The 23907-nt window shown below is 39.4% G+C and overlaps 1 protein-coding gene and 1 long non-coding RNA gene across 2 annotated transcripts in view; one reads left to right on the top strand and one right to left on the bottom strand.

The window, feature by feature from the left end:
• The window catches only part of LONRF1 (LON peptidase N-terminal domain and ring finger 1), a 32318-nt gene extending 27740 nt beyond the window's left edge, over positions 1 to 4578 (top strand). The window contains exon 12 of the mRNA XM_032468806.1: positions 3253 to 4578. Within this exon, the coding sequence (XP_032324697.1) occupies positions 3253 to 3411 (159 nt within the window). The 3' untranslated portion in view covers positions 3412 to 4578. The remainder of the gene's footprint in view (positions 1 to 3252) is intronic.
• A 1024-nt stretch (positions 4579 to 5602) lies between these two features.
• LOC116660110 lies at positions 5603 to 8964 on the bottom strand. Its single transcript, XR_004315495.1, has 3 exons — positions 8212 to 8964; positions 6327 to 6419; positions 5603 to 5727 (listed from the first exon to the last, which is right to left on the bottom strand). It is a non-coding gene; the product is annotated as an uncharacterized LOC116660110 (long non-coding RNA).
• Between the last annotated feature and the right edge of the window lie 14943 nt (positions 8965 to 23907).

Genomic DNA, 23907 nt, shown 5'->3' with positions numbered 1-23907 from the left:
TTTCTTTTTTCCATCTTTTTGCACAGCATTCCTTTGTCCTCCCCCTATCTTTAGACTCACGGCCATGTTCTCTAGCATAATGGGATCCACTACATCTTACATGGGATGAGGATGGAAACAGGTGTCAGCTGAGGATTCTCCAGGAAGGAGAGGGAATTAAAAATGGGACATGGGTTCCATCTAGTAAATTGTGGCTACAAGACAGCTCTGCCTTTGAGGCTGTTAGCTTTGCTGTTAGTCTTTGACAGTTAAGAGTACAGAAAAGGCTACATCTCTCAAAAAATCTTTTGTCCCCTCTCATGTCCCCCAGCTTTGTACTCTGCCACTCATATTTTTGTCCCTTCATGCTGTTCTTGCTCAGGAATTTAGGATTTACATTGCAGCTTAATCTAATTACTATACACCAGGCACCTTCTGGTCAAGCAACTCTGCTGTGGGCACTGCCAGAGGTGCAAGAGAAGAGTCCCTATTGGGGAAAAATCTGATTACAGACTCACCAGAGCACTAACTTTTAGGCATGAGGATGTTTTAATTGAGCTGGATAAAATGTTTGTGGTCAGAAGGGACTAGATTCCATGAAGGAACGGCTGTATATGAACAGGTCGGATGGACCCTGCCTCTCATTCTGCTTTTCAAAGGTTGGCCTAAGCTGCCTGAATCCCAGTTGAATCCTTCACCTGACCTTGAAATTCCAACATTACACCAACTCCAAACTGAGTTCTCATTCTGAGTCCAGCATGTTATCAGTTGCCACATGTTAGTTTTATCCTGGCTACCCCAATCTGATTGAACTTGATAGGAATAGATTTTGATGAGCACAAAATGGAATACTATTTTTATTGAAATACTGTCAGTCTCTGGAATGACATACGACATACACTTTTTTTCATATTTTTTTATTATTGGTTACTACAAGCTACTGAATATAGTTCCTTGTGCTATGTCTACTGGGACCTTGTTTATTCTATATGTAGTTAGTGTGTGCAAATCCCAGTGTATCCTTCCCTGGTAACCTTAAGTTTGTTTTCTATGTCTCTGAGTCTGTTTCTGCTTTGTAAGTAAGTACATTCGTGTCATTTTTTTAGATTCCACATATACGTGATACCATTCACATGGTATTTGTCTTTCTCTTTCTGGCTTACTTCACTTAGTATGATGATCTCTGGGTCCACCCATGTTGCTACAAATGGCGTTATTTCACTTCTTTTTAAGGCTGTGTAGCTGAATAAATGTTAACAAACCAACCTGTAGGAAAATTCAACATTATATTCCCATCACCTCCACCATCCTCACTTTTATTGGTCAGTCCCCTTCCACTGGTTTGTTAGTCATACTGTACCAGTCATGGTTCATTCAGGAAAACAAAAGCAGCTACTCTGACATCCCAGGAGTGGAGGGGTGTTTGGAGGACGCAGAGTTGGCACAGCCGTTGGGAGGAGGAGGGAGTATCAGGGACCTCAGGGAATCTGTCCCCACGGATCTCCACCTGACACAGTAGAGCTCGGGCTTACGACTTGAGACTTGCTGTCATTCTTAGGAATCCCAGGGAGGTCCCCACTAGTATATCAGTCTGCAGTAGCAGAGCAGGTGGTTTTCAGGAGTTCTCTGGAAAACTTCTGCAAATCTCACGTCAGCCCACACTTGGCAGCAGTCTCCAGGGAACAGTGGCTTCGTCTCCCAACTTCCCCATCTCACAAGAGTATCTCTTATTGGTCAGGTGTAACCTGGAACCATGTGAGGGAGGGAATTCTGGAAAATGTAGTGTCTGATGTTTAAGTGCTGAGGATACAGAGACAGAAATCCAGCTTGATTTCAGAAGGAGCTTGCTGAAATCAATGCTGACATTGCAGCTCCTTCTATCATCCTGAAACTAGATGTTCCAGCTTCAGTAAGAAGCAGCTCACCGTGTAGTGCAGGTGCCTCACACTCCATTCTTGTAAACACAGTCCTAGTTCGTTCCGTCACCAGCTCTTGCTACATCAGAGGGTCGTCTTTGCTGGAGGTAGGTTTATTTCTCAAATGAAACTGGAAGCTAAGACTTTTTTCTTACATTCTTCCTAGGATTCCACAATTATTTGAAGAAATTTTAATTATATATTTAAAAAATTAAGACACATTGATCTATTTTAAAGAAATCAGTCCTTAGTTGGGGGCAGTTTTGCCCCCATAGGACATGTGGCAGTATCTGGAGACATTATTGACTGTCAGAACTGAGGATGTGCTACTGGCATCTAATAGACAGAGGTCAGAGACGTGCTGAATGTCCCCATAACAAAAATTTGGGATAGCCATTCTGACATGTGTGAGGTGATCTCATTGTGGTTTTGATTTGCGTTTCTCTGATAAGTAATGATGTTGAGATATCACTTCCTACCTGTCAGAATGGCTATTGTCAAGAAGACAAGAAACCAAGTATTGGTGGGGATGTGAAGAAAAGGAAACCCTCACACACTGTTGGTGAGAGTGAAAATTGGTGCATCCACTATAGAAAACAGTATGGAGTTTCCTCAGAAAAATTAAAAATAGAACTACCAAGCAATCCAGCAATTCCACTCCTGGATATATCCAAAGAAAATGAAAACCCTAATTTGAAAAGATAAATGCACCCCAGTATTCTCAGCAGCATTATTTACACTAGCCAAGATGTGGAAACAACCTAAGTGCCCATCAACGTAAGAATGGATAAAGAAAACGTGAGATATACACAAATATCAATACACTTAGAGGAATACTACTCAGCCATAAAAAGGAGTGAAATTCTGCCATTTGCAGCAACACGGACAGAGGATGGACCTAGAGGGTATTATACTTGAAAAAAGAGAAAGACTATGTTTTCACTTCTTTGTGGAATCTATAAACTAAAATGAATAAACATATCAGAAACAGATTCACAGATACAGAGAACCAATAGTGGTTATCAGAGGGGGAGGAGCAAAATGGGTGAAGGGGTTAAGAGGTATAAACTATGAGGTATAAAATGGATAAGTTACAAGGATGTAGTGTACAGCACAGGGAATATAATAACTTTTACAGCAAATAAGCTATAAAAACATTAAATCACTGTTGTTCACCTGAAACTCATATATTGTAAGTTAACTAAATACTTCAATTTAAAATTTTTTAAATTTTAAAAAATTTGAGATGGGACCTGACATTGTAAAGTTCAGTAAAGAATAGCATGGTGGTGGCTTGTTACTGCTGTGATCACATCAGTGTTTCTTATTAACACAATACAATGTGGATTATTTTTAGGCAATCCCTAACGGACCCGCCTGGTGTTGGTGGCTTCTTGCTGTCCTACCTGTCGACCCCCGATACCAGCTGTCAGTTTTGTCAATGAGGTCTTTGAAAGAACGGTTGACAAAGATACAGCATATACTGACCTATTTTTCTAGAGACCAGTCTAAGTAACTGCTCGGAGCTTCCCCTGAAGTTACCCTAATCTGGCTGTGCTGACAGCCAGATTGTCTGCTGCCTTCGCACACCCAGTGCTGGTTTGAGAAATGTAAGGAAACTTTTCTTTTTCCCTTCAACCTCCTGAATCGTGTGGTTCTGCAAACGAATACCTTCAACTAGGATTTAGACCACTAAGAACTTGCACAGAAAAACACACACTGAATGTGTGTCAAACCTCTACATTGTGATGAAGTTGCACTATGTACCATACTCTAAATGAAATGAGAACTGTGTGTGTATGTGGGTGAGTGTGAGTGTATGTGTGGGTTGAATGGGTGCATTTTCTCTGGCTTTAAATTTTTAAAAGAAAAAAAAAAAAAGCCATAGAGAGCAGGACTTGCTGAGGGTCATTTATTGCCCACGTTTACAACAATAGCGATACAAGTTTTTGCAAACTGAATTTGCCTCAGATTTCTCTGTCCTAATGCTTATATTTGCACAAGTATGTAAACTATGGTATTGAGTATCACTCTTTGTTGGAAATACCGCTTTTGCTGAACTGTCTTGACCATTGACTATGACACAGTTTCTTATTTATGTAAATACTTGCATCCCAATAGCCTACAGGCATCGGATGCTGAACCTAGAGCCAGTTTTCAGGAACAATTGCAAACCTGACTTGGTACTGTGCATCTATTCATAAAACACTTAAAACTGTGAAAATATGGTTTACACTTAACTGTACATAAAGGTAAATAGAGAACTCAGTTCAGTACCAGTTAGTTTGTACATTTTAGGGGGGCTTTTCACATTAACTGCCCATCTATGTAATTTATAGTTTGACGTGATGTATTGATTTAAAAAAAATTAAATAGTATAAACCCATTAAGGATCTGAGGGAAGAGAAGAAGCTTAATGTAGAACTAAGCTTTTAAAGTATGTTTCGTTTTGTTTTGAAATGCTGGTCTTGGTGCAAACGTTAGTTATGCCTTATTCATATCACAGTTAGAGCACCACGCGGCGACATGGTCTGTACTCATGCTGCCCTGGATACTTTTGTATTATTTGTTGCAAACTTGTGACTGTCCCTCTTAACTTTCTTTTATGTAAGTAATTTGTAAAAGTTTCTTAAATTTTTTGCTTTGGCTTATTTAATTTTGAATAAAAGCTAAATTCATAATACTTTTTTTCTTACATTTTAGGTGAATGTCAAAAACTGATCAGCGGAGTTAGGCAGAGTGAGGCTGAGTTTTGCTTACTATATTGTGCCGTGGGACGTAAGCTATAGCTTTCAAAATACTTTTTCTGGTCATCTTTTGACCATAGTGTCTTAAGGAAGCTTTAGGCCTATAACCATCCTAAACCACATTTTCAGCCTTTTAAAAAATCCATATCCCTTTAGGATACAGATAAAACTCCTACGTGCTTGTTACTCCCATTTGGGACTCCTCTTGGCTAAGCAGGCTTGACCCTTTCAGTCCCCAATTTCCCAGCTAGGATTTTCAAGTATAAATAAATCATTTTTAATATTGAATGTTTTTATTTAAAAAGATGCAAGATTAACTGCATAGGTAGAGGGCCACCACCTTTTGCCCCACAATTATGCTAATCAAGAATCTAATAGTTCTACAGAAAATGCTGTCTAAAGAATGAGCTATTCCTGAAAAATACCTTATCAATAGTTTCTGAAGTGTTTGATTAAACTTTCTTGTAATAAAACACTATTAAATGTCTGTTAAATAGCTTAAATAGTGTCCGGGTAGTGTAAGTGGAGAGTTTACTTATATAGTTTACAACATAACATATCAGAATGCAGTAGGACTTACCTGGTGCTGAATCTCCATCTGTGATGTGTACACACACACATTAAACAGTCTATCTATACACACATATACTAATGAAAATTCATGTTGATCATTTGACCCTAATTGTGTGATAAATGATCTCTGATAGGTATTCTGTCTATAGATTTTTTCAGTCTCTAGAAATCTTTTTCCTATTACACTTTCCATTCAGTTTATCAGGAAAAAGCAAAAAAGTCTGACATTTTTTGCCTCATCACTTTAAGTGACTAAGGTCTGTCATGAATTCCACATCTGAAGCCAGAGTAGCTCGTTGTTGCTCTTCTCTGCTTACCCACCTGTCTCTGCATGTCCAGTTCCTTGGGGTCGACTTGAATGACTTCACTCAGCAAGGACCCTGAACTCCACAGCACTTTCCTTGTGGCACTTCCGGGGGTAACTGAACTCAACACATCAGCCCTCTCCTGAGTGTTAAAGACTGGCATCTAGCAGTTCACACAGATTTAACCTCCAAGACCTAGGCTGATCGCTGAACAGAAATGAAATAAGTGTTAGTTAAGATGGTAAGTTGGAAAAAGGTTAGACTGAACATACACCTCTGTCTTCTCTTTCTCCCCAAGTTCAAAACAACGGCAGTCAAGAAAATGAAATCTGGGGGGAGGGTATAGCTCAAGTGGTAGAGCACATGCTTAGCATGCATGAGGTCCTGGGTTCAATCCCCAGTACCTCCTCTAAAAATAAATTAAGTAAGTAAACCTAGTTACCTCCCCCAACAACAAAAAGAAGTCTAACAACATTGCACAAGGAAAGTGTCAGCTGACCAACGCTTTTGAGGAATTTGAGATACGGAAATGAGATCTGGCAGAGAGGACCAGGGGAAAGCATAGCTTTACAGAAATGGAGGACTACAGGGGAGCCCCAATCTAAAAGAGGGTCTTGGAAGACTCAGGCCGATGCCTCAGGGAGGCTGCACTGGACACGGCTGGATGGTTCGGCCTCTCTCTCACTTGGCCTGGGCAGCAGGGGCAAGAGCAGTTGTTCTCAGGCCAAAGCACCAAGGGAGCATTGGGATAGAGAGGACCAGGTCCCCGTGGGATGCAGCGCCCTCACAGACAGCAAGCCACTGACCTTCGTCGCATGATGCATGTTCCGGCCGCCCCCACCGGCAACAGAGGCAGGAATGGACAAGGATCCCAGACGACAAAGACGAGCAATCACCTCCTATAAATTTGAGGAGAAACACTCTAGACAGCAAACCCAATACCCTTTAATTTGAGGATGTGCAATTCCAAAAAAAAAGGTCTGGGGGATCTAAAAACTGTTCCTAAGATGGTCCCTGGCAACATAGAAACAGTCAGTAAAAGTTTATTCAATCAATGAATGAATCATAAAAAATAAGCAAAGATGAATTAAAGATGGAAGAACACAGACAGAGGAATGAGGTGGCAGGTTGGGGCTCTTTCCAGAACAGTGCAGAGATTGATAGAGACCAAGTATGAGGAAAAGACCAAGAGTATTCACATCCTTCTGACAGAAGTTTCTTAAGAGCAGAAAAAAAGGAACATAATACAAGTCATTTTCCTAGAGCTCAAGACTAATGAAAAAAACCTACGTGCTTGCTTAGGGACCAAGTTCGTGCATTTAAAGAGAACAATAAGAAACTAAGGTGGACTGAGCACAAGCACAACAGCCGTAACTCAGTGTCGGCACCGATCTGCAGGGAGAGGACTGGCTCAATGCAGTAAATTTTCTTCCTAAGCTAGTGTTTAAATGCCAACATTTAAAAATGTTAAACGTTTTTTTAAGAGACATTTATGACCTGGCTTAATAAATGAGCTCTCTTACAGATCTGCCTCCAAATAGCTTAAATGTATTCTTAAAGATTTTAAGAGTCACAGTAGGATACAGAAAAACATACAGGCTTCGTTTCAAAATGTGAACACTCACATTTAATCCTCGGAAAAGTCCTGTAAGGTACGTGAGGAAACGGAGACTAGTTAATTTGTCAGAGGATTACACAGCTCGTATGTTGTGGAACTGACTGAACCCGCCACTCACTGCCACATGAAGTTCTAAGACATCTGGGAAGGGAAATGATTGACTTGACCCTCTGACTCAGCTGGCTGTGCACTTGGGGGAGGGGTTCATCTTACAGCGATGAATTAGAACTTTTTTTTCTTGCATTTCTTTTTTGGGGGCTGAGGATGGTAAATTAGGTTAATTTTTTGTAGAGGAGGTACTAGGGATTGAACACAGGACCTCATACCACTTGAGCTATACCCTCCCCACAGAACTCGTTTTTAAGCACCGCACCAAGATGGTGAGATGGCCAAATCGGGCTAAGCCCTATATTTTTAGGAGCAGTGTAAATCGCTAACAATCTTGTTAGGAGGTAACACTGCAGGATGTATAGCAAGAATCATTAAAATCATACTTTTCCAACCCAATCTCGTACTGTGGGGTCTTCTTACCCTGCATGTTTCCATTAGCAGAGACCCAAATTAAAACAAAACAAAACCACACAATAGAACAATGGTATACAACATTTAAATTAGGAAAATCTCATGTTTATGTGCCCCCATACTTATAATGACTATATTCTTTGAAATGCCATTAATTCTAAATAATCAATGATTCCCAAATCTTAATCCATTTGATTTAATTGTAAACCAGTGTCACCAGAATTAGTCAACATAGTCCAAGGAAGAACAAATCAGACCCTTCCAAAAAAGCAAAGGAAAGGAGGGAGGGAGGGGCGTGTGTGAGATTCTGGAAGTGAAATTAATTATCACCAACTAGTTGAATACAAAGGTAAAGAAAGATGTAGCAACATACAGAACAAATCACTGTTGAACAGCCTAACGCACCAGAACACATCTAAGCAAGGACAACAAAAGAAAACAAAATGGCAAGGTGAAAGGTAAGAACTCCTTGTGCAAGCTAGGGAGTGAAAGAAAAACATACCTTTAGTTCCAGGAATATTTCTACATTAGTGGAGTCAGAACAGACTTACCTCTTGCACTTAAATGTTCAAGCCGAAGACACGGTGGGAAGTGAAAACAGGCGTGCAAGTCCCAGCGTCTTGGTAAGCAGCGGTGGCCTCTGACTGAGCTCCTCGTAAGTACCAGGTCCCACACTAGGCATATTATGCACGTTGCTGCTGAAATCTAATGCAGACCTGATTTTTGTTCTCTTGTTAACTGATCTGGGTAACCCAATTTTCTAAGTAACTTCCCCATTCTATCTCAGTATGAAAAAAAAAAAGTTGATCTATTGAGAGTTTCAGACCCAGTATTTCACTGTAAATGTACTTTATACCGTAAATACACACATTTATATGTACATGTATGTAAATCTTCATATGTATACCTTTCTTTAAAAAATTTTACTGAGCTATCATTTGACACATCACATGATTAGTTTCAAATGTACAACGTAGTGATATTTGTATATATTGCAAAATGATCACCATCCTAAGCCTGGTTACCATCTGTCATCATAATCACAAATCTTTCTTCTTGTAATGAGAACTTTTAAGATCTACTCTCTTAGCAACTTCAAATATACAATACAGTATTACTAACTACTGTCACCATGCTGTATGTTGTATCCCTATGACCTATTTTGTAGCAGGAAATTGGTAGCTTTTGAGACAGTTACTCATAGATCTTGATATGACTTATCTAGAATAGCAGATAGATGTCAAAATTGGTTATTTCATCTTTCTGAGAGGAACAGCTCAATACATGTATTATGATTTGGCTGAGTATCATTTGGCCAAGGAAATACCAGAACAGCCAGGAAGCTAGTGGAGGGGAAATATCTTCATCTGTAGAGTCAGGCAGACCTGGATTTGGACCTACCAGCTCTACCTCTTATTAGGTGTATGACTGTCGTAGCATCAACTGGTAAAATTAGGATTAAAAAGACTACAGAATAAAAGTAAAGGAGTTTAGCACAGTGCTGCACATGGAGCTTCATACATACTAGTATCTTGTGTGTTTTAGGCACTAGCAGGGTGACTATTAAAGAGCAAGATAAGATCTAAGCAGTAGGCAGTTGTTAAAGTAGAAACTCAGAAACCAGAAGCAAAGCAGAAACCAAATAACAAAAAATTGGAAGACTCAGAAAACTGAGGCTCTGAAACGACGCAAGAATTCTGGTTTAGGAACTCCCTGTGATACCTGTTAAGGGTTGAATTGTGTCCCCTTGCCCCAAATATATGTTGAAGTTCTAACTGCTGGAACCTCAGAACGTGACCTTATCTGGAAATAGGGTCAGTTGTGCATATGTAATTAGTTCTTCGAGGACATCCTGGAGCAGAGTGGGCCCTTAATCCATTGTACCTGGTGTCCTTTTAAGAAGAGTAGAGGACAGACGCGCAGAGACAAGGCCACATACAGACACAAAGACACGGAGAAGACAGCCTTTGATGATAGTGGCAGATTGGAGTGATGTGTCTACAAGCCAAGGAATGCCTGAAGTTGCCAGAAGATGCAAGAAGCACAGAAGAATCCTCCTCTAAGATTTTTGGAGAAGCATGACTTTGGTGACGTCTTGATTTTGGACTTTCAGCCTCCAGAAGTGGGAGAGAATAGATTTCTATTGTTGAAAGCCACCCAGCCTGTGATGCTGTGTTACGGCAGCCTCAGGACATTAGTGTGGCACTCCCTTCAGACTAACAAGGACTGTGATACAGGCCTTGTGGAAGTGGGTCTAAAACGGGTTGAAAACTTTTTTTTCAGATATAATTGCTTCTAGTAACTGTAGCTGGAAAATCTGGAGGTAAAGTTGCCAAAAATGAAGAAAGGAAGGGACTTAGAGACAAATCAACAGATGAGATTCAAAATAATCATGTTTTGGCTCCAGAAACATCAATTCACAGATCCATTCAGACTAGCTAGTAAATACAGGACACACGGACAAGAAAACCCATCCTCCCATCCCAAGTCAACATATCTGAATGATTCTGGCACCTCATACATACACTAGTCACTCAAATACCTCTGGAATGACTGCCTCTCTGGATATGCAAATATGAACAAATGATTTCATGTTACCACTAAATTGGTGTGATTTTCAAAATTAAAAGATCAGTGGGGTCTATGAGGAAGCAAATTTCATGAAGTCAATAAATTATTTCATTCTTAATTTTATAGATTCTTATGCTACATCTGCATCATATTTTTGATAATCTATGAAGGTTAAGAATGTCAAATGATTAGAAGATCTAGATTGCTTTGCTGCTTTAAGTGAGACAATACTATTTTCCCAGTTAGATCTTTGGTCCCAAAAGTATTTATCAGTATCTATCATGTGCCCAGCACTGTTACAGGTATTTGGGATACTTGTACCAACAACTTATAAATTTACAGTTTGGGAGGAAAAACAGATACGCCCACAAATGTGCTAAGTGCATGAGCAACGTTCCAGGATAAGCAGTGCTGGCTGGAGAGTAGATGGAAGCAGTGAAGAAAATGAAGAAAGGAAGCTAAGAGACTTGGAATAGACAAGGGTTGAACAGGTGAAAAAAGAGTGTGGGCAGTGGTCCAGGTAAAGTGATCAACATGGGATCATAGAACCACAGGGAGTTATATAATGTGGCCAGAAGGAAAGTGGGTGAGGGGCGAAGTAGGCCTAGACAAGGTTGAGGTGGTGGGTGGGTATCAAATTACAAAGGCACTAGAAAAAGCTAGGACTTTATCCTACGGAAAGCATCCCTTATCAAATACTCACTTCATCCCGGTTTGTTTCATACATGACAGACCACAATAGGCTACCTCACATTAGACCTACCCAATGATATTCCTGCACTCAAAAGTTTGTAAAAAATATCCATAGCTGGAAAAATATCAAAAATTGTTCGATATCTAAATAGCTTCAATTAGTAGATGAAATCACTCAACCAATCCATTGTTTATTGAGCTTTTACTATGTATAGAACATTTATGTAAATACTAAAAATCTTCCTATTGATTTAAAATACCTGGGTTGTTCATAAATAATTTACACATTTTTAACTTTTAAATTCAAAATAGAACATCCATATAGAAAAGTGGACAAACTGTAAATGTGCAACTTAATGAACTATCACAAGATGAAGATATCTGGGTGAAGAAACAGAACACAACCAGTACCCAGAGGCCCCTCTTGTTCTCACTCCAAGTTACTAACCTCACCTTGACTTCTAAAATCACTGATTAATTCTGCCTGTTTCTGAATTTACATAAATAGAATCACATGATATATTCTTTGTGTGTCTGGCTTATTTCAATCAATCATTATCATTTGTTCATCTTCCTTATTGTATAGTATTCCATTTTATGAATTTACCACAATTTATTTCTTCTACTGTTGCTAGACATGTGGATTATTTCCAGGTTATTTTTGCTATTATGAGTAATGCATTTGTGTGTCTTAATGAAGACACAGACACACTGAGGAGGTTACAAAAGGCCATGAGGCTAAGGGTGGTGGAATCATGCTAAACTACTGGGAAAACCTAGGAATTGGTTGGGCCTGGGTTTTGTACCATTTTGTGTTAAATTAATGGGATACTGTTTTGCAGTGTAACCCAAGGTTTTCTAGTTATCCTGTAGGGGAGGGCAAGTCTTAAGATCCATGTGACTTGTTACCTACACGGGGTCAACCTGTGATTTGGAGATGAATATGCATGAACTATGCAGATTCTGACTGTTTAACCTGATGTCTACAATCTTAACTATGAGTTTAGAATTTAGACATGGGGATCTTCAGACAAATCAGAGTGTCATCGTTTCTTAATTGAGGAAAAAACCAGAATTTTATGATCTGCTCATAAAAATGTGTCAAGAAATACCTATACTCCATTTCTCCATAGGTTCATCTGGTGATTTGTTAAATATACCAAATTTCTAAAAATTTCTGTCTAGATTAATGTTACTCAAATCTGTCTTTCCCTGTGGAGACACATGAGCATCACCTGGTGGCCAGCAAGATCAATGCAGCCTGCAATGCCAAGCTTTTAGAAGTCTCATTCTAGCCTTTCTGTTTTCCTGCCCTGTACTTGGTCCGGAGGGTGGGAGAGGGTGCGGTGGGTGGGAGGAGGAAGGAAAGAAGGGGACTTGCTTGTAACTATCAAGGCTCAGACCTCCTTTCCTGCCTTCCACTGATAACCAGAAAGACTTCCAAATGCAGCAAATATTGCCCAAACCTAGAAAGTGAGAGTTAGGCTGACTGCTCACCACACACTGATTTCGAGGATTGTTTTGGTGGCTTGTTTTTAATGTAATTACAAACATATTACACCTTTTTATAAGAAACTTAAATAATCCAGACATATAATAAGCACCAGACAAAATTTCCTCACCATTCCTCCTTACCATTCCAATTTTCCAACCCCATAAGGGCTCTTTTCACTGTTTGGACATGTTTTTAGACAGAAGAGGCTTGCTGGAGGTTTATTCATACTAAATTAGTAGAAAATTGGGGGGCGGGGCAGGGGGAGCCATGCAGCAGAAGCTCCATCTGCCACATTTCCTCAGTTGTAGAAATGTCTCAATTAAGAAATCAAAAAAGTCCTGCCATGAGCTTTCAGAGGCCCACAATTTTTAACGACTGATGCTAACATATGAATAAACTCCAAATCTCAAACTCTGCACTATTAAATCAATACCATTTGAAGACTAATATGTAGCATATTTTCACCCTTCCACGATCCCTTACTAGTTTATTTCCCATCTGGTTGAGTCTTTCTTGCCTCTAGTATTAAAGTATGAAAAGTCACAGTAAGTCAATTGTCAAATCAGACTTATTAACAGTTCTCTGGTCCTAAAGACATATGCATCTCTGCAAGCTAGTCTAACTGCACAGTTCTCTCGTTTTACTATGTTGATACTTTTGACTAGATCCTGGTTTTAGGCTGAGGAATACAACCAGAGGATACTCCCACAACAATCTGTTACCACATTATGGTTCTTTCTGTCTCTTAAAGATTGGGAGTGTGCGTCACTGTCGTTCCTGCGATCCACTTACATCTTACATTCAAGTCAGTTTTTGCCTCCATGATCTAAGTCACTGCGGCCCAGGAGAGCTCTGACTTTAAGGCCACCTATAAACGTTCTTTCAGGGCGGTTGTCATTTTTGTTTTCATTCATTCAATGAACATCTAGTATGTCCCCCAGATGCTTGGCAACTAAAATGAATAACGCCAACTCCCTGCCTTCAAGGAGCTCGCATTATAATGGGGAAGATGGAGAAACAGGTGATTAAAACCAGGATGAGAGCGATGATCAGCATGCACCTGGGGATCCTGTAAGCTCTAAAGGTGGTGACTTAATCTATAAGAGGGTCAGATGGTGATGCAGTGCTGTCAGGCTCCTGGAGTGGGGACTCTAGACTGTCTTAAAGATGAATGGCATTTAAGTATGGAGATTCGTCAAAAAACTAAAAATAGACTTACTCTATGATCCAGCAATCCCACTCCTGGGTACATATCAAGAGGGAACTCTAATTCAAAAAGGCACATGCACCCCAATGTTCAGAGCAGCACTATATACAATATCCAAGACATGGAAGCAACCTAAATGTCCATTAACAGATGACTGGATAAAAAAGGTATAGTACATATACACAATGGAATACTACTCAGCAATAAAAAATAAAATAATGCCATTTACAGCAACATGGATGGAACTGGAGATTGTCATTCTAAGCGACGTAAACCAGAAAGAGAAAGAAAAATACCATACAAGATCATTTAAATCTGGAATCTTAAAAAAAAGGGGGGGGGCAGAAATGAACTTATTTACAAAACAGACTCACAGATATAGAAAATAAACTCCTGGTTACCAGGGGGAAATGAGATTGGGAAGGGATAAGATGAGATTTCAATATTTGCAGATACTTCTATATATAAAATAGGTAAGTTTCTACTGTATAGCACACGGAACTATATTCAACATCTTGTCGTGACCTGTAATGAAAAAGAATAGGTGTATGTATATGTATGACTGAACTATTATGCTGTACACCAGAAACTGACAAAACATTGTAAACTGACTATACTTCAATTAAAAAAATAAATATTACCCCCTAAAAAGTAATATAAAAGAGATGAACAGCATTTAATCAGGTTAAGAGGACAGGCAGTGAACTCTAGATGGAGGAAGAATGAGCAAAAGCCCAAGATTCTCCACCAGCTACAGTGACTAGGCGGTCAGACAGGTAAGCTTCCTCTCAGGCACGAAAGCCCGTTGCTAGGCTGTGATGGTTCTGCCAGTCTCCTAGGTGACAAGTAACTCAACTATCAACTTCACTGCATCTGTAAGCACATGTTTGACTTATCCCATAAATGCAAAGAAATGCATAAATCCATCTCTACTTCAAACTTCATTATTGGGAAATAAAAGATTGCTTACTGACAAAAGAAACGTTAGGAGCTGACCGTGATGAGAAGAAAAAGAAACAATAGCTGAGCCTTGAACAGCAAGGTTTATCCACATCCTCAGATTCGACCAACCACAGACACCATAGCACTGTAGTGTTACTACTGAAACACATTCATCTAAGTGGACCTGTGTTGTTCAAGCATCAACTGCGGTTGTTAATTTGTCTTCTTTGTTCAATGTCTGGCATAAATATCTTTGATTTTTTGTCACCTAGGACAAACCTAGGTGGTCAGTCATGAAGATTTTACGTCTACTAGCCTAAGAGAACAACTTGTTTACCAACTTCCCATATTGAGTAAAACAGGCAAAACCATATGCTAGGGTGGCAAAAGGACTTTTACGGGTGGTAATATTTAATCCTGATGATTCACCGAGAGGTATTATCAGGTAATTGAAAAGACCCTTTTACAATGAAAGTTCAGCAAAGAGGCCAATGCAGCTTTAGCACAACAAGGCCAGGATTATCATTTTACAAGGAATCTGGTCAGTGTCAGGTTGACAGGAAGTATAGACATTCATTGGGTAGGCTGGGCTGTGTGGTATTTAGGGAAAAAAAGAGCAGATAAGACTTGTGATTCATTAAATGTGAAGGAGTCACAAAGTCTTGGCTCTGAACTCCCAATAAAGAACAGACTTCCTTCTTTTGTGATAATGTGTAGAATGCTAGTTTGATACATTACCACTGTATTTTTACCTATTCTTTCTCTTGTGCTGTGACTTTTCTTCTACTAGAGAGTAGCCCTACTGGAAGTAATGGCTCAGGAAATTATAGGAATAAAGGTCCAACTCTTGGCTTACTAGAAGGACAAGAGTGCATGGCAGGGAACAGACTAGAGTCATACACAAGCAGGTCCCTGAGATGGTACCCAGTGCCCACCCTCCCCTTTCCATCTACAACAATCCTAGAGAAAAGGGCAGAAGAGAATCAAACTGAAATGGTTTCCAACTCCCCATGGTAAAGGAATAAAAATATGAATTAGGTTAATTTATAAAACTTTTAAAAAAGAAAAGTGAGGAAGCATATTCCCAATCGGATATAAAAATATACCATAAAATCCTCACCAAAATATTAGCAAATAGAATCCAATAGCACATAAAAAAGATTATACATCATGACCAAGTGGGGTTCATCCCAGGGACACAAGGGTGGTTCAACATATGCAAATCAATCAACATCACATCAACAAGAGAAAGGACAAAAAACACATGATCATCTCAATAGATGCAGAAAAAGCATTTGATAAAATTCAACCCCAATTTATGATCAAAACTCTCACCAAAGTGGGTATAGAGGGAACATATCTCAACATAATAAAAGCTATATATGACAAACCTACAGCCAGCATAGTACTCAACGGTGAAAAACAAAAGCTTCCCACTAAAACCTGGGACAAGACAAGGATGCCCACTATCACCACTCCTATTCAACATAGTCTTGGAAGTCCTAGCCACAGCAATCAGGCAATGGAGAGAAATAAAAGGGATCCAAATTGGAAAAGAAGAGGTAAAAGTGTCACTATATGCCGATGACATGTTACTACATATAGAAGACCCTAAAAGGTCCACACAAAAACTACTAGAGCTGATCAAAGAATTCAGCAAGGTAGCAGGTTACAAGATTAACATTCAAAAATCAGTTGCATTTCTTTACACTAACAATTAATCAAGAAAAAGAAAGTAAAGAAATAATCCCCTTTGAAATAGCACCCAAAGTAATAAAATACCTAGGAATAAATCTAACCAAGAAGGTGAAAGAATTATACACAGAAAACTATAAACCACTGATGAAGGAAATTAAAGAAAACTTTAAAAAGTGGAAAGATATCCCATGCTCTTGGATTGGAAGAATCAATATTGTTAAAATGGTCACACTGCCCAAGGCAATCTACAGATTTAATGCTAAATCCCTATCAAATTACCCAGGATATATTTCACAGATCTAGAACAAATCATAATAAAATTTATATGGAACCACCAAAGACCTAGAATTGCCAAAGCATTACTGAAGAAAAAGAGAGGCTGGAGGAATAACTCTCCCAGACTTCAGACAATACTATAGAGCTACAGTCATCAAGACAGCATGGTATTGGTACAAAAACAGACATATAGACCAATGGAACAGAATAGAGAGCCCAGAAATGAACCCACAAACTTGTGGTCAACTCATCTTCGACAAAGGAGGCAAGAATATACAATGGAATAAAGACAGTCTCTTCAGCAAATGGTGTTGGGAAAACTGGACAGCAGCATGTAAGTCAATGAAGCTAGAACACTCCCTTACACCATACACAAAAATAAACTCAAAATGGATCAAAGACTTAAACATAAGACAAGATACAATAAACCTCCTAGAAGAAAATATAGGCAAAACATTATCTGACATACATCTCAAAAATGTTCTGCTAGGATAGTCTACCCAAGCAATAGAAATAAAAGCAAGAATAAACAAATGGGACCTAATGAAACTTACAAGCTTCTGCACAGCAAAGGAAACCGTAAGTAAAACAAAAAGACAACCTACGGAATGGGAGAAAATTTAGGCAAATGAAACTGACAAAGGCTTGATCTCCAGAATGTATATGCAGCTCATACGACTCAGTAAGAAAAAAACAACCCAATCCAAAAATGGGCCAAAGACCTAAACAAGCAATTCTCCAAGGAAGACATACAAATGATCAAAAGGCACATGAAAAAATGCTCAATATCACTAATTATCAGAGAAATGCAAATCAAAACTACAATGAGGTATCACCTCACACTAGTCAGAATGGCCATCATTCAAAAATCCACTAATGACAAAAGCTGGAGAGGCTGTGGAGAAAAGGGAACCCTCCTACACTTCTGATGGGAATGCAGTTTGGTGCAGCCACTGTGGAAAACAGTATGGAGATTCCTCAAAAGACTAGGAATAGACTTACCATATGACCCAGGAATCCCGCTCCTGGGCATATATCCAGAAGGAACCCTACTTCAGGATGACACCTGCACCCCAATGTTCATAGCAGCACTATTTACAATAGCCAAGACATGGAAAGAGCCTATATGTCCATCAACAGATGACTGGATAAAGAAGTGGTATATTTATATAATAGAATACTACTCAGCCATAAAAACTGACAACATAACATCATTTGCAGCAACATGGATGTTCCTGGAGAACGTCATTCTAAGTGAAGTAAGCCAGAAGGAGAAAGAAAAATACCATATGAGATCGCTCATATGTGGAATCTAAAAAAAACCATAAATACAAAACAGAAACAGGCTCAAAGACATAGAATACAAACTTGTGGTTGCCAAGGGGGTGGGAAGGGACAGACTGGGATTTCAAAATGTAGAATAGATAAACAAGATTATTCTGTATAGCACAGGGAAATATATACAAGATCTCTGGTAGCTCACAGAGAAAAAATGTGACAATGAATACATATATGTTCATGTATAACTGAAAAATTGTGCTCTACACTGGAATTTGACACAACACTGTAAAATGATTATAACTCAATAGAAAATGTTAAAAAATTAATTAATTTAAAAAACGTGAATTAGATTCATTTATAAAACTTTAAAAAAAGAAAAGGAAGCAAGCATATTCCCAATTGGATATAAAAATGTACCATAAAACTATAATGAATGATAAGAAAAGTGTGGTATTAAACTACAACAATTAGATCAGCGGAATGGACCAGACTACACACATAACACACACACACACACACACTCTCTCTCATTATAAATAGTTATTCTACCTCAATGAGAAAAGGTCAGGCAACTCAATAAACTGTGTTAGTGCCAGTGGATTCCTTTGGGAAAACATAATAAAGTTAGGCTGTTACTGCATCTATATGTAATTTCTGATAAATTGAAGTGCTACATATACTAAAGTAAAGTAAAAAAAAATTGCCAGATAACATAAAAAAGGATATATTTTAACCCTGGGGGTAAGGAAGAAACAAAACTCAGATAATTTTGACTACATAACAAACACTTCCATATAATCAAAGGTATCTTTAACAAAGTTAGAAAACAAAACCAATTAGAATATTGATAATGTATAAGATAGAAGTTTCTGTCCAGAATACATGAAGAGTGCCTATAAATCAGTAAGAAAAAGATGAATAATTCAGCAGAAATGTTAAGAGGATACAAGTAGCCAGTTCACAAAAGAATACAAAAATAGTTAGGAAAACGCAAATTAAGATAATAATGGGATGTTGTCTGAGGAATGGGGAGGCGGCACCCCAAGCTCAGCTGGTGACGGTGCAAACCGGTGTGTCATGAGGAAGGGGCAACCTCTGAATTTGAACTTAAAGATACTCATTCTGTGATCTAGAAATCTTTTCTTGAGGCATATTTCTAAGATTAAATACTCCAACATCTGCATGGAGAAGGATTACAGGGTGTTCATAGCAGCACTATTTGTAATGCCACGGCACAGAAAACATCTGAAAGCTCACCAGGGGAAGAATGGGTAGTTAAATATGCTGTTAGTTCTAGACAGTAGAATGTTATGAAGCATCTAAAAAGAACGAGCTCGGTTTCTGCTGACACGGACACTTCCTGGAATGGGATAACCTGCTGCTTTGTTGAAAGACCCATCAAGTAACCGTCATAATAAACAAATGGGAAGGGTCCCACCAAGGTCCGTCACTGTGGAATCACACAACGCCTGTTTTTTTTTTTTTTTTCTCTTCTCTTTCTGAAAACCCATTGGACCTATTTTCCCCACTTAGATTTGTTCTCAACTTCTAGTTTTCTTTTGTTTCCTATTTTCTATCTGAATAATTCAGCAGAATTGAACATTTTTAAAAATGTTCAACAGTCATGGAATTTCCTGACCTTTAGCCTCCAAAACTCATCACAAATTGTTACCTCAGTTACCATTTTTTTAGATTTCAAAGAATTCTTTTTTTTCTGTTTTTCTTTTTCTTCGTTTAACATTCTCTTCTGATACATTTTCTTCCCATACTTTTAAGTGTAGTTTTTGTCGCATTCCTGCATCTTCTGTTTCCATTCAGCCTTTTCCCCATTTGTTGGTTTTGGTCTTCATTTTTCATGTTGGTCCTTTTTCCTCGAATGAGTGATGACTCTTGGCCATCCATTCATATTTTAGAGAGACTCAAACAAGTAGGGCTGGGTTTGTTAAATGCTGGTGTAAAAAGATTAATGAACAGAAATCTCAATAAAATAGTCTGGAGACTAGAAGAGGGTGCTCTCAGGTCCTGTGACACTAGCAGAGCCCAACAGGCAGAAGATTCCTGTCTTTCCAGGTAAAGACTCAGCAGATGAAAAGCCATGGACCCTTTGTGCACTCTTTCTGCACTCTCCCAACTTCCTCTCCCCACTATAAAAGCGATCTCCTTCTACTGCCGTGTTGTGGGACTCACTTGTCCCTCGCCATGGCTACAGATCCCGAATTGCAGTTTTCTGCTGATCCTGAATAAACCCATCTTTGCTGGAGAAATAGCCGTGTATTTGTTTCAGATCGACATTGCCTTCACAGAAGGTACCTAGCACCCAGCCTTCTCCCCGAGGGACTTCTGTGGCTGCATTTTTCTCCAGGGCTCTTCCATGTCTCCAGGACAAAAGGTGGGCACCAAGGGTGGGAAAGAGGTTGACGACCCACCACTCAGGGTGCGTATTTTTCTCCCCTTCCCCTCTTTATCCTCCTGGTCTACAAAGTCCTAATGTCCTTGAGATCAGCACCTGGGGATCAAATCCTCCTGAGGGTGAACCTCCTGACTCCCATGGGTAGCCCGTGAACACTCTTCACTAGCCTGGTGTCCAGCCCTGGCCTCAAGCCTCCTTCAGAGATCAGACCGCCCCGAAGCTGGGGGCCCCTCAAGTGTGTTCAGAGTGAGTCTGCATACTTGCATCAGTAACCCCTTCACACAGGCCGAGTTTGTACTTTTAAGTCATCACCCTCTGTCCTCTTTCTCTATTCTTAGCGCTTGTTGAGAAATGTTTCCAGGTAAAGGAGATAAATGTATTTGGTCATTTTATTTTGAATTGGAAGCCCCAAAGTAATGTCACCCTAAAAAGTGGTGTTAGTTGTCCAATGAAGAAAATCACTCACTGGGGCTATGTCTGTCTTTACCACTAGATGGTGCTGCCACATCTGAAGATGAACCGGGGCCTGTTGCCTCCACTTCAGAGGGAAGTGGATCCCTGTTCTCAAGGATTTCTCTCTTGGTACAAAACACACCCTCTTATGTAAGCCCACAGTGTTTTTTAATTTTTTTCCCTATTTTATAAAAATATCCTCCATACTAGAAGGGGAATACATTTTACCCATAATCTTTGAAGCCTGAATGATAAATGAATATTTTCACTAGTATTTGCTAGATGTGAAATCTTTGACCAGTTACTTAACTTTTCCAAGACCCAGTTCTCTAATCTATAAAATAATGACAATAATAACTATATCTCATACCGTGTAGGAGCTAAATAATTATATATCTCACAGGGGAATAGGGTGGGTGCACAAAAGTGTGTTAAAAATGACAACACTGTTAGAATAAATATTAGGCTTTTAAAATGACCAAAGGTCAATATAATTTCTGGCATCATTAGTTTAAAAAATGAATTATTTATCCTCACTGTCATTCATTTCTCACTTGAATGGTGAAGAAGTTTTTTGTTTCTTTTTTGAGTAAAGCAATGACATGTTCTTTAAAAATCTGAAAATGTAAAAATAGTCTGTGGTTTGTGATGTGTCCTATCGTCAGCGACCCACTTGAACTATCATCTCTTTGAGGAAATGGACTCAGAAGGTCACTTTAGAAATGCTTCTGGGGGTGTCTGGCTAGCTCATGTGGATTTTCCCTGCAGGGGGAATTGTCTTTGATCCTCAGAGATTGTGTTTTTACTGTGAGACACTGTCCCCAGGCCCAGTTATTCTGTTCTTCTTTGAGTTCCATTAGAAACCACAGTATCCTTACAATAAATTTCTAAGCCTGCTTACCTTCGTTTCATTTGGATTCTGACTCATCATCAAGTGAGTCTTAACTAATACAGCAAGGTGAAGTAATTATTTTAACAGCATCAGAATTTCCCTTAAAGATGGAACTTTCTCTCCCCTTGCCTGAGAAAATTACCTTGAGAAGTGGCTTAGAATTTATGGTGAGATTCCTAAGGCCGAACTTGGCGGGAGAGCTGAATTGCTCCAAAAGGAAGCAGCAGGCCTGTGAGGGTGGAGGGCAGTGTGCGTTTGCTGCAGCTGAGATAAAGTGAGCACGTGCCGGGTGGATACCTGGAGCTCAACCGTTCAACAAAAATGGAGGCTGCTCCAGGGGTGACCCCCGAACACTGTAAAACCAGGCTCCTCTGCCCAAACCTGGTGGGAGCTGGAGGGAGTCAGAGCTCCCACTGCATGGAGAATAGATTTAAACCGGTTTCACTTTGATTTCAAAGGTTCGGCTACTTCTGACATTGGAATTACACTACTAAGACTGATGTTAATAAATGAATTTTCCGGTTTAAAACCATCCGTGGTTACTTTATCATCAGACCTTAATTTCACCTCATTCTTTTTTTTTTCCCCTAAATGTTCCACTCACATTTAAATCCTTCATAATGAATGATCTCAGTTATTCATCTAATGAACCAAGCCAAGTATATTCATTTGCAAGTTTACTGAGACTCATGTAGGCACTGAACTTCAAGGAGACTGTTGCCTAGATTTATAGATCATAAGGTCTTGCTGAAGAGAAAATATTTATGGCAGCATCAAGTAAGTAATTTAAAATTGTGACCAGAGCTATAAAAGAATCAAACAGGATGCAAGATATAAGAACAGGGCTGGGTGAGCTCCTGTAAATACAGTGGCCAAGGAAAGCACTTTTGATCAACAGGAGAAGCAGCCAGAACTGGGAGGAGAGCGGTTTGCTGAGGAGTTGGAAGAACTAAGCCATTTCCAGAAACGTGTCCATTCTGACTAGCAATTGGATCACTGCCTCAGGGATGGTGTAGACCCATTTCTTATCTTTCCTACAGCACGGGGCCAGGCAGGGAGAGCTGACTTCACACAGGATGTGATACCCAGTCTTGGACCACGTGGTGAAGCAGATAAGGCACAGTATACACAGATCCCATGGAGGCTACAAACGCCAATATCCTACGACCTACCTGTGTTCCCCTTTGCTCCCAGACCCAAACGTGAAAACTGACCCCACTGTGTTTAAGCCGCACCTCATGGAAGCATGAAACAGGAGAATCATCACTGCAGGGCAGGCCAGCTACCATGGGCATCCTTGTTTTCCATGAGAAAGGGAGAAATTACTAGGAGACAAAACCAAGCCAGCTAGAAGTGGAAGTTAAAAGGATCCTCTGGCTGTGATGATCACTTACAATGGAAAGGATGCTATTTGCCTTTTATAGTAAGTCCAGGACAGTTGGCTTGTAGAGAAGTCATTAAAATTCTCAAGTTACTAAAAGGAAACCTCATTCTTCACGGGGCAATGTTATCACCACTTCCTCAATGTCTCACTGGAATTTCTATTATCAAATAAGTGGTAGTGGTGAAAAGGCTTTCAGATGAGAGTCAAGAAATACGGGTCTTCTCCAAAGTATGTGATCTTGGGCAAATCTTCGTTTTAGCCGGCCTCATTTTTCCCCATCCATATAATTGAGCTCAGATTAAATGTTTTTTGATATCTCCTCCAGTTCTAAGTTTAATGACACTATGGGACAGCAGAGGGGAGAAGAAAATAGATGGGGAAGGCTGGATTCAGGAGAGCACGGCATGGGTTTTGGTTTTGTCACCTGATAGTTGTTTGACTTTGAGAAAAATTCCTAACCTTCCTAACCTCAGTTTCCTCATCTCTGAAAGGGAATCCTAAAAAAAATGCACAACTCAATTACATCCAGTTAAGATCAAATGAAGCGACAGATGTGAAAGCCTTGTAAACACTAAAGCTCAGCATACATTTGAGTTTTTCTACTATAATTATGATGTTGAAAATAAAAATAAACAGTACCAATCAACACTCACATATTATTTTAAAGGCTGTAAATATGTGGTCTCTTCATCTTCACAATAACTCTGTGGGATAGTGAAGTTATTGTCACCATTTCCCAGAGGGAGACACTGAGGCCAGGATATTAAATGACACACAGCTGACAAACAGGCCACACAATTGGCCGGTGGCAGAAGGCAGTTAAGCTCCAGACCACAGCATGGATCCTGATCAGTTCCAATCCTAGAAAATTGTTGAAGGAACAGCATAAACTTATTGTGACCGCAAATGATGGTTAGTTCTATCCTTAAAGCTTCTTCACTAATA

The sequence above is a fragment of the Camelus ferus genome, chromosome 26 (assembly GCF_009834535.1).
Source record: "Camelus ferus isolate YT-003-E chromosome 26, BCGSAC_Cfer_1.0, whole genome shotgun sequence".
Classification (NCBI taxonomy): Eukaryota; Metazoa; Chordata; class Mammalia; order Artiodactyla; family Camelidae; genus Camelus; species Camelus ferus.
The sequence above is the reverse complement of the archived record's forward strand: the minus strand, read 5'-3'. Positions and strand labels throughout refer to the sequence as shown.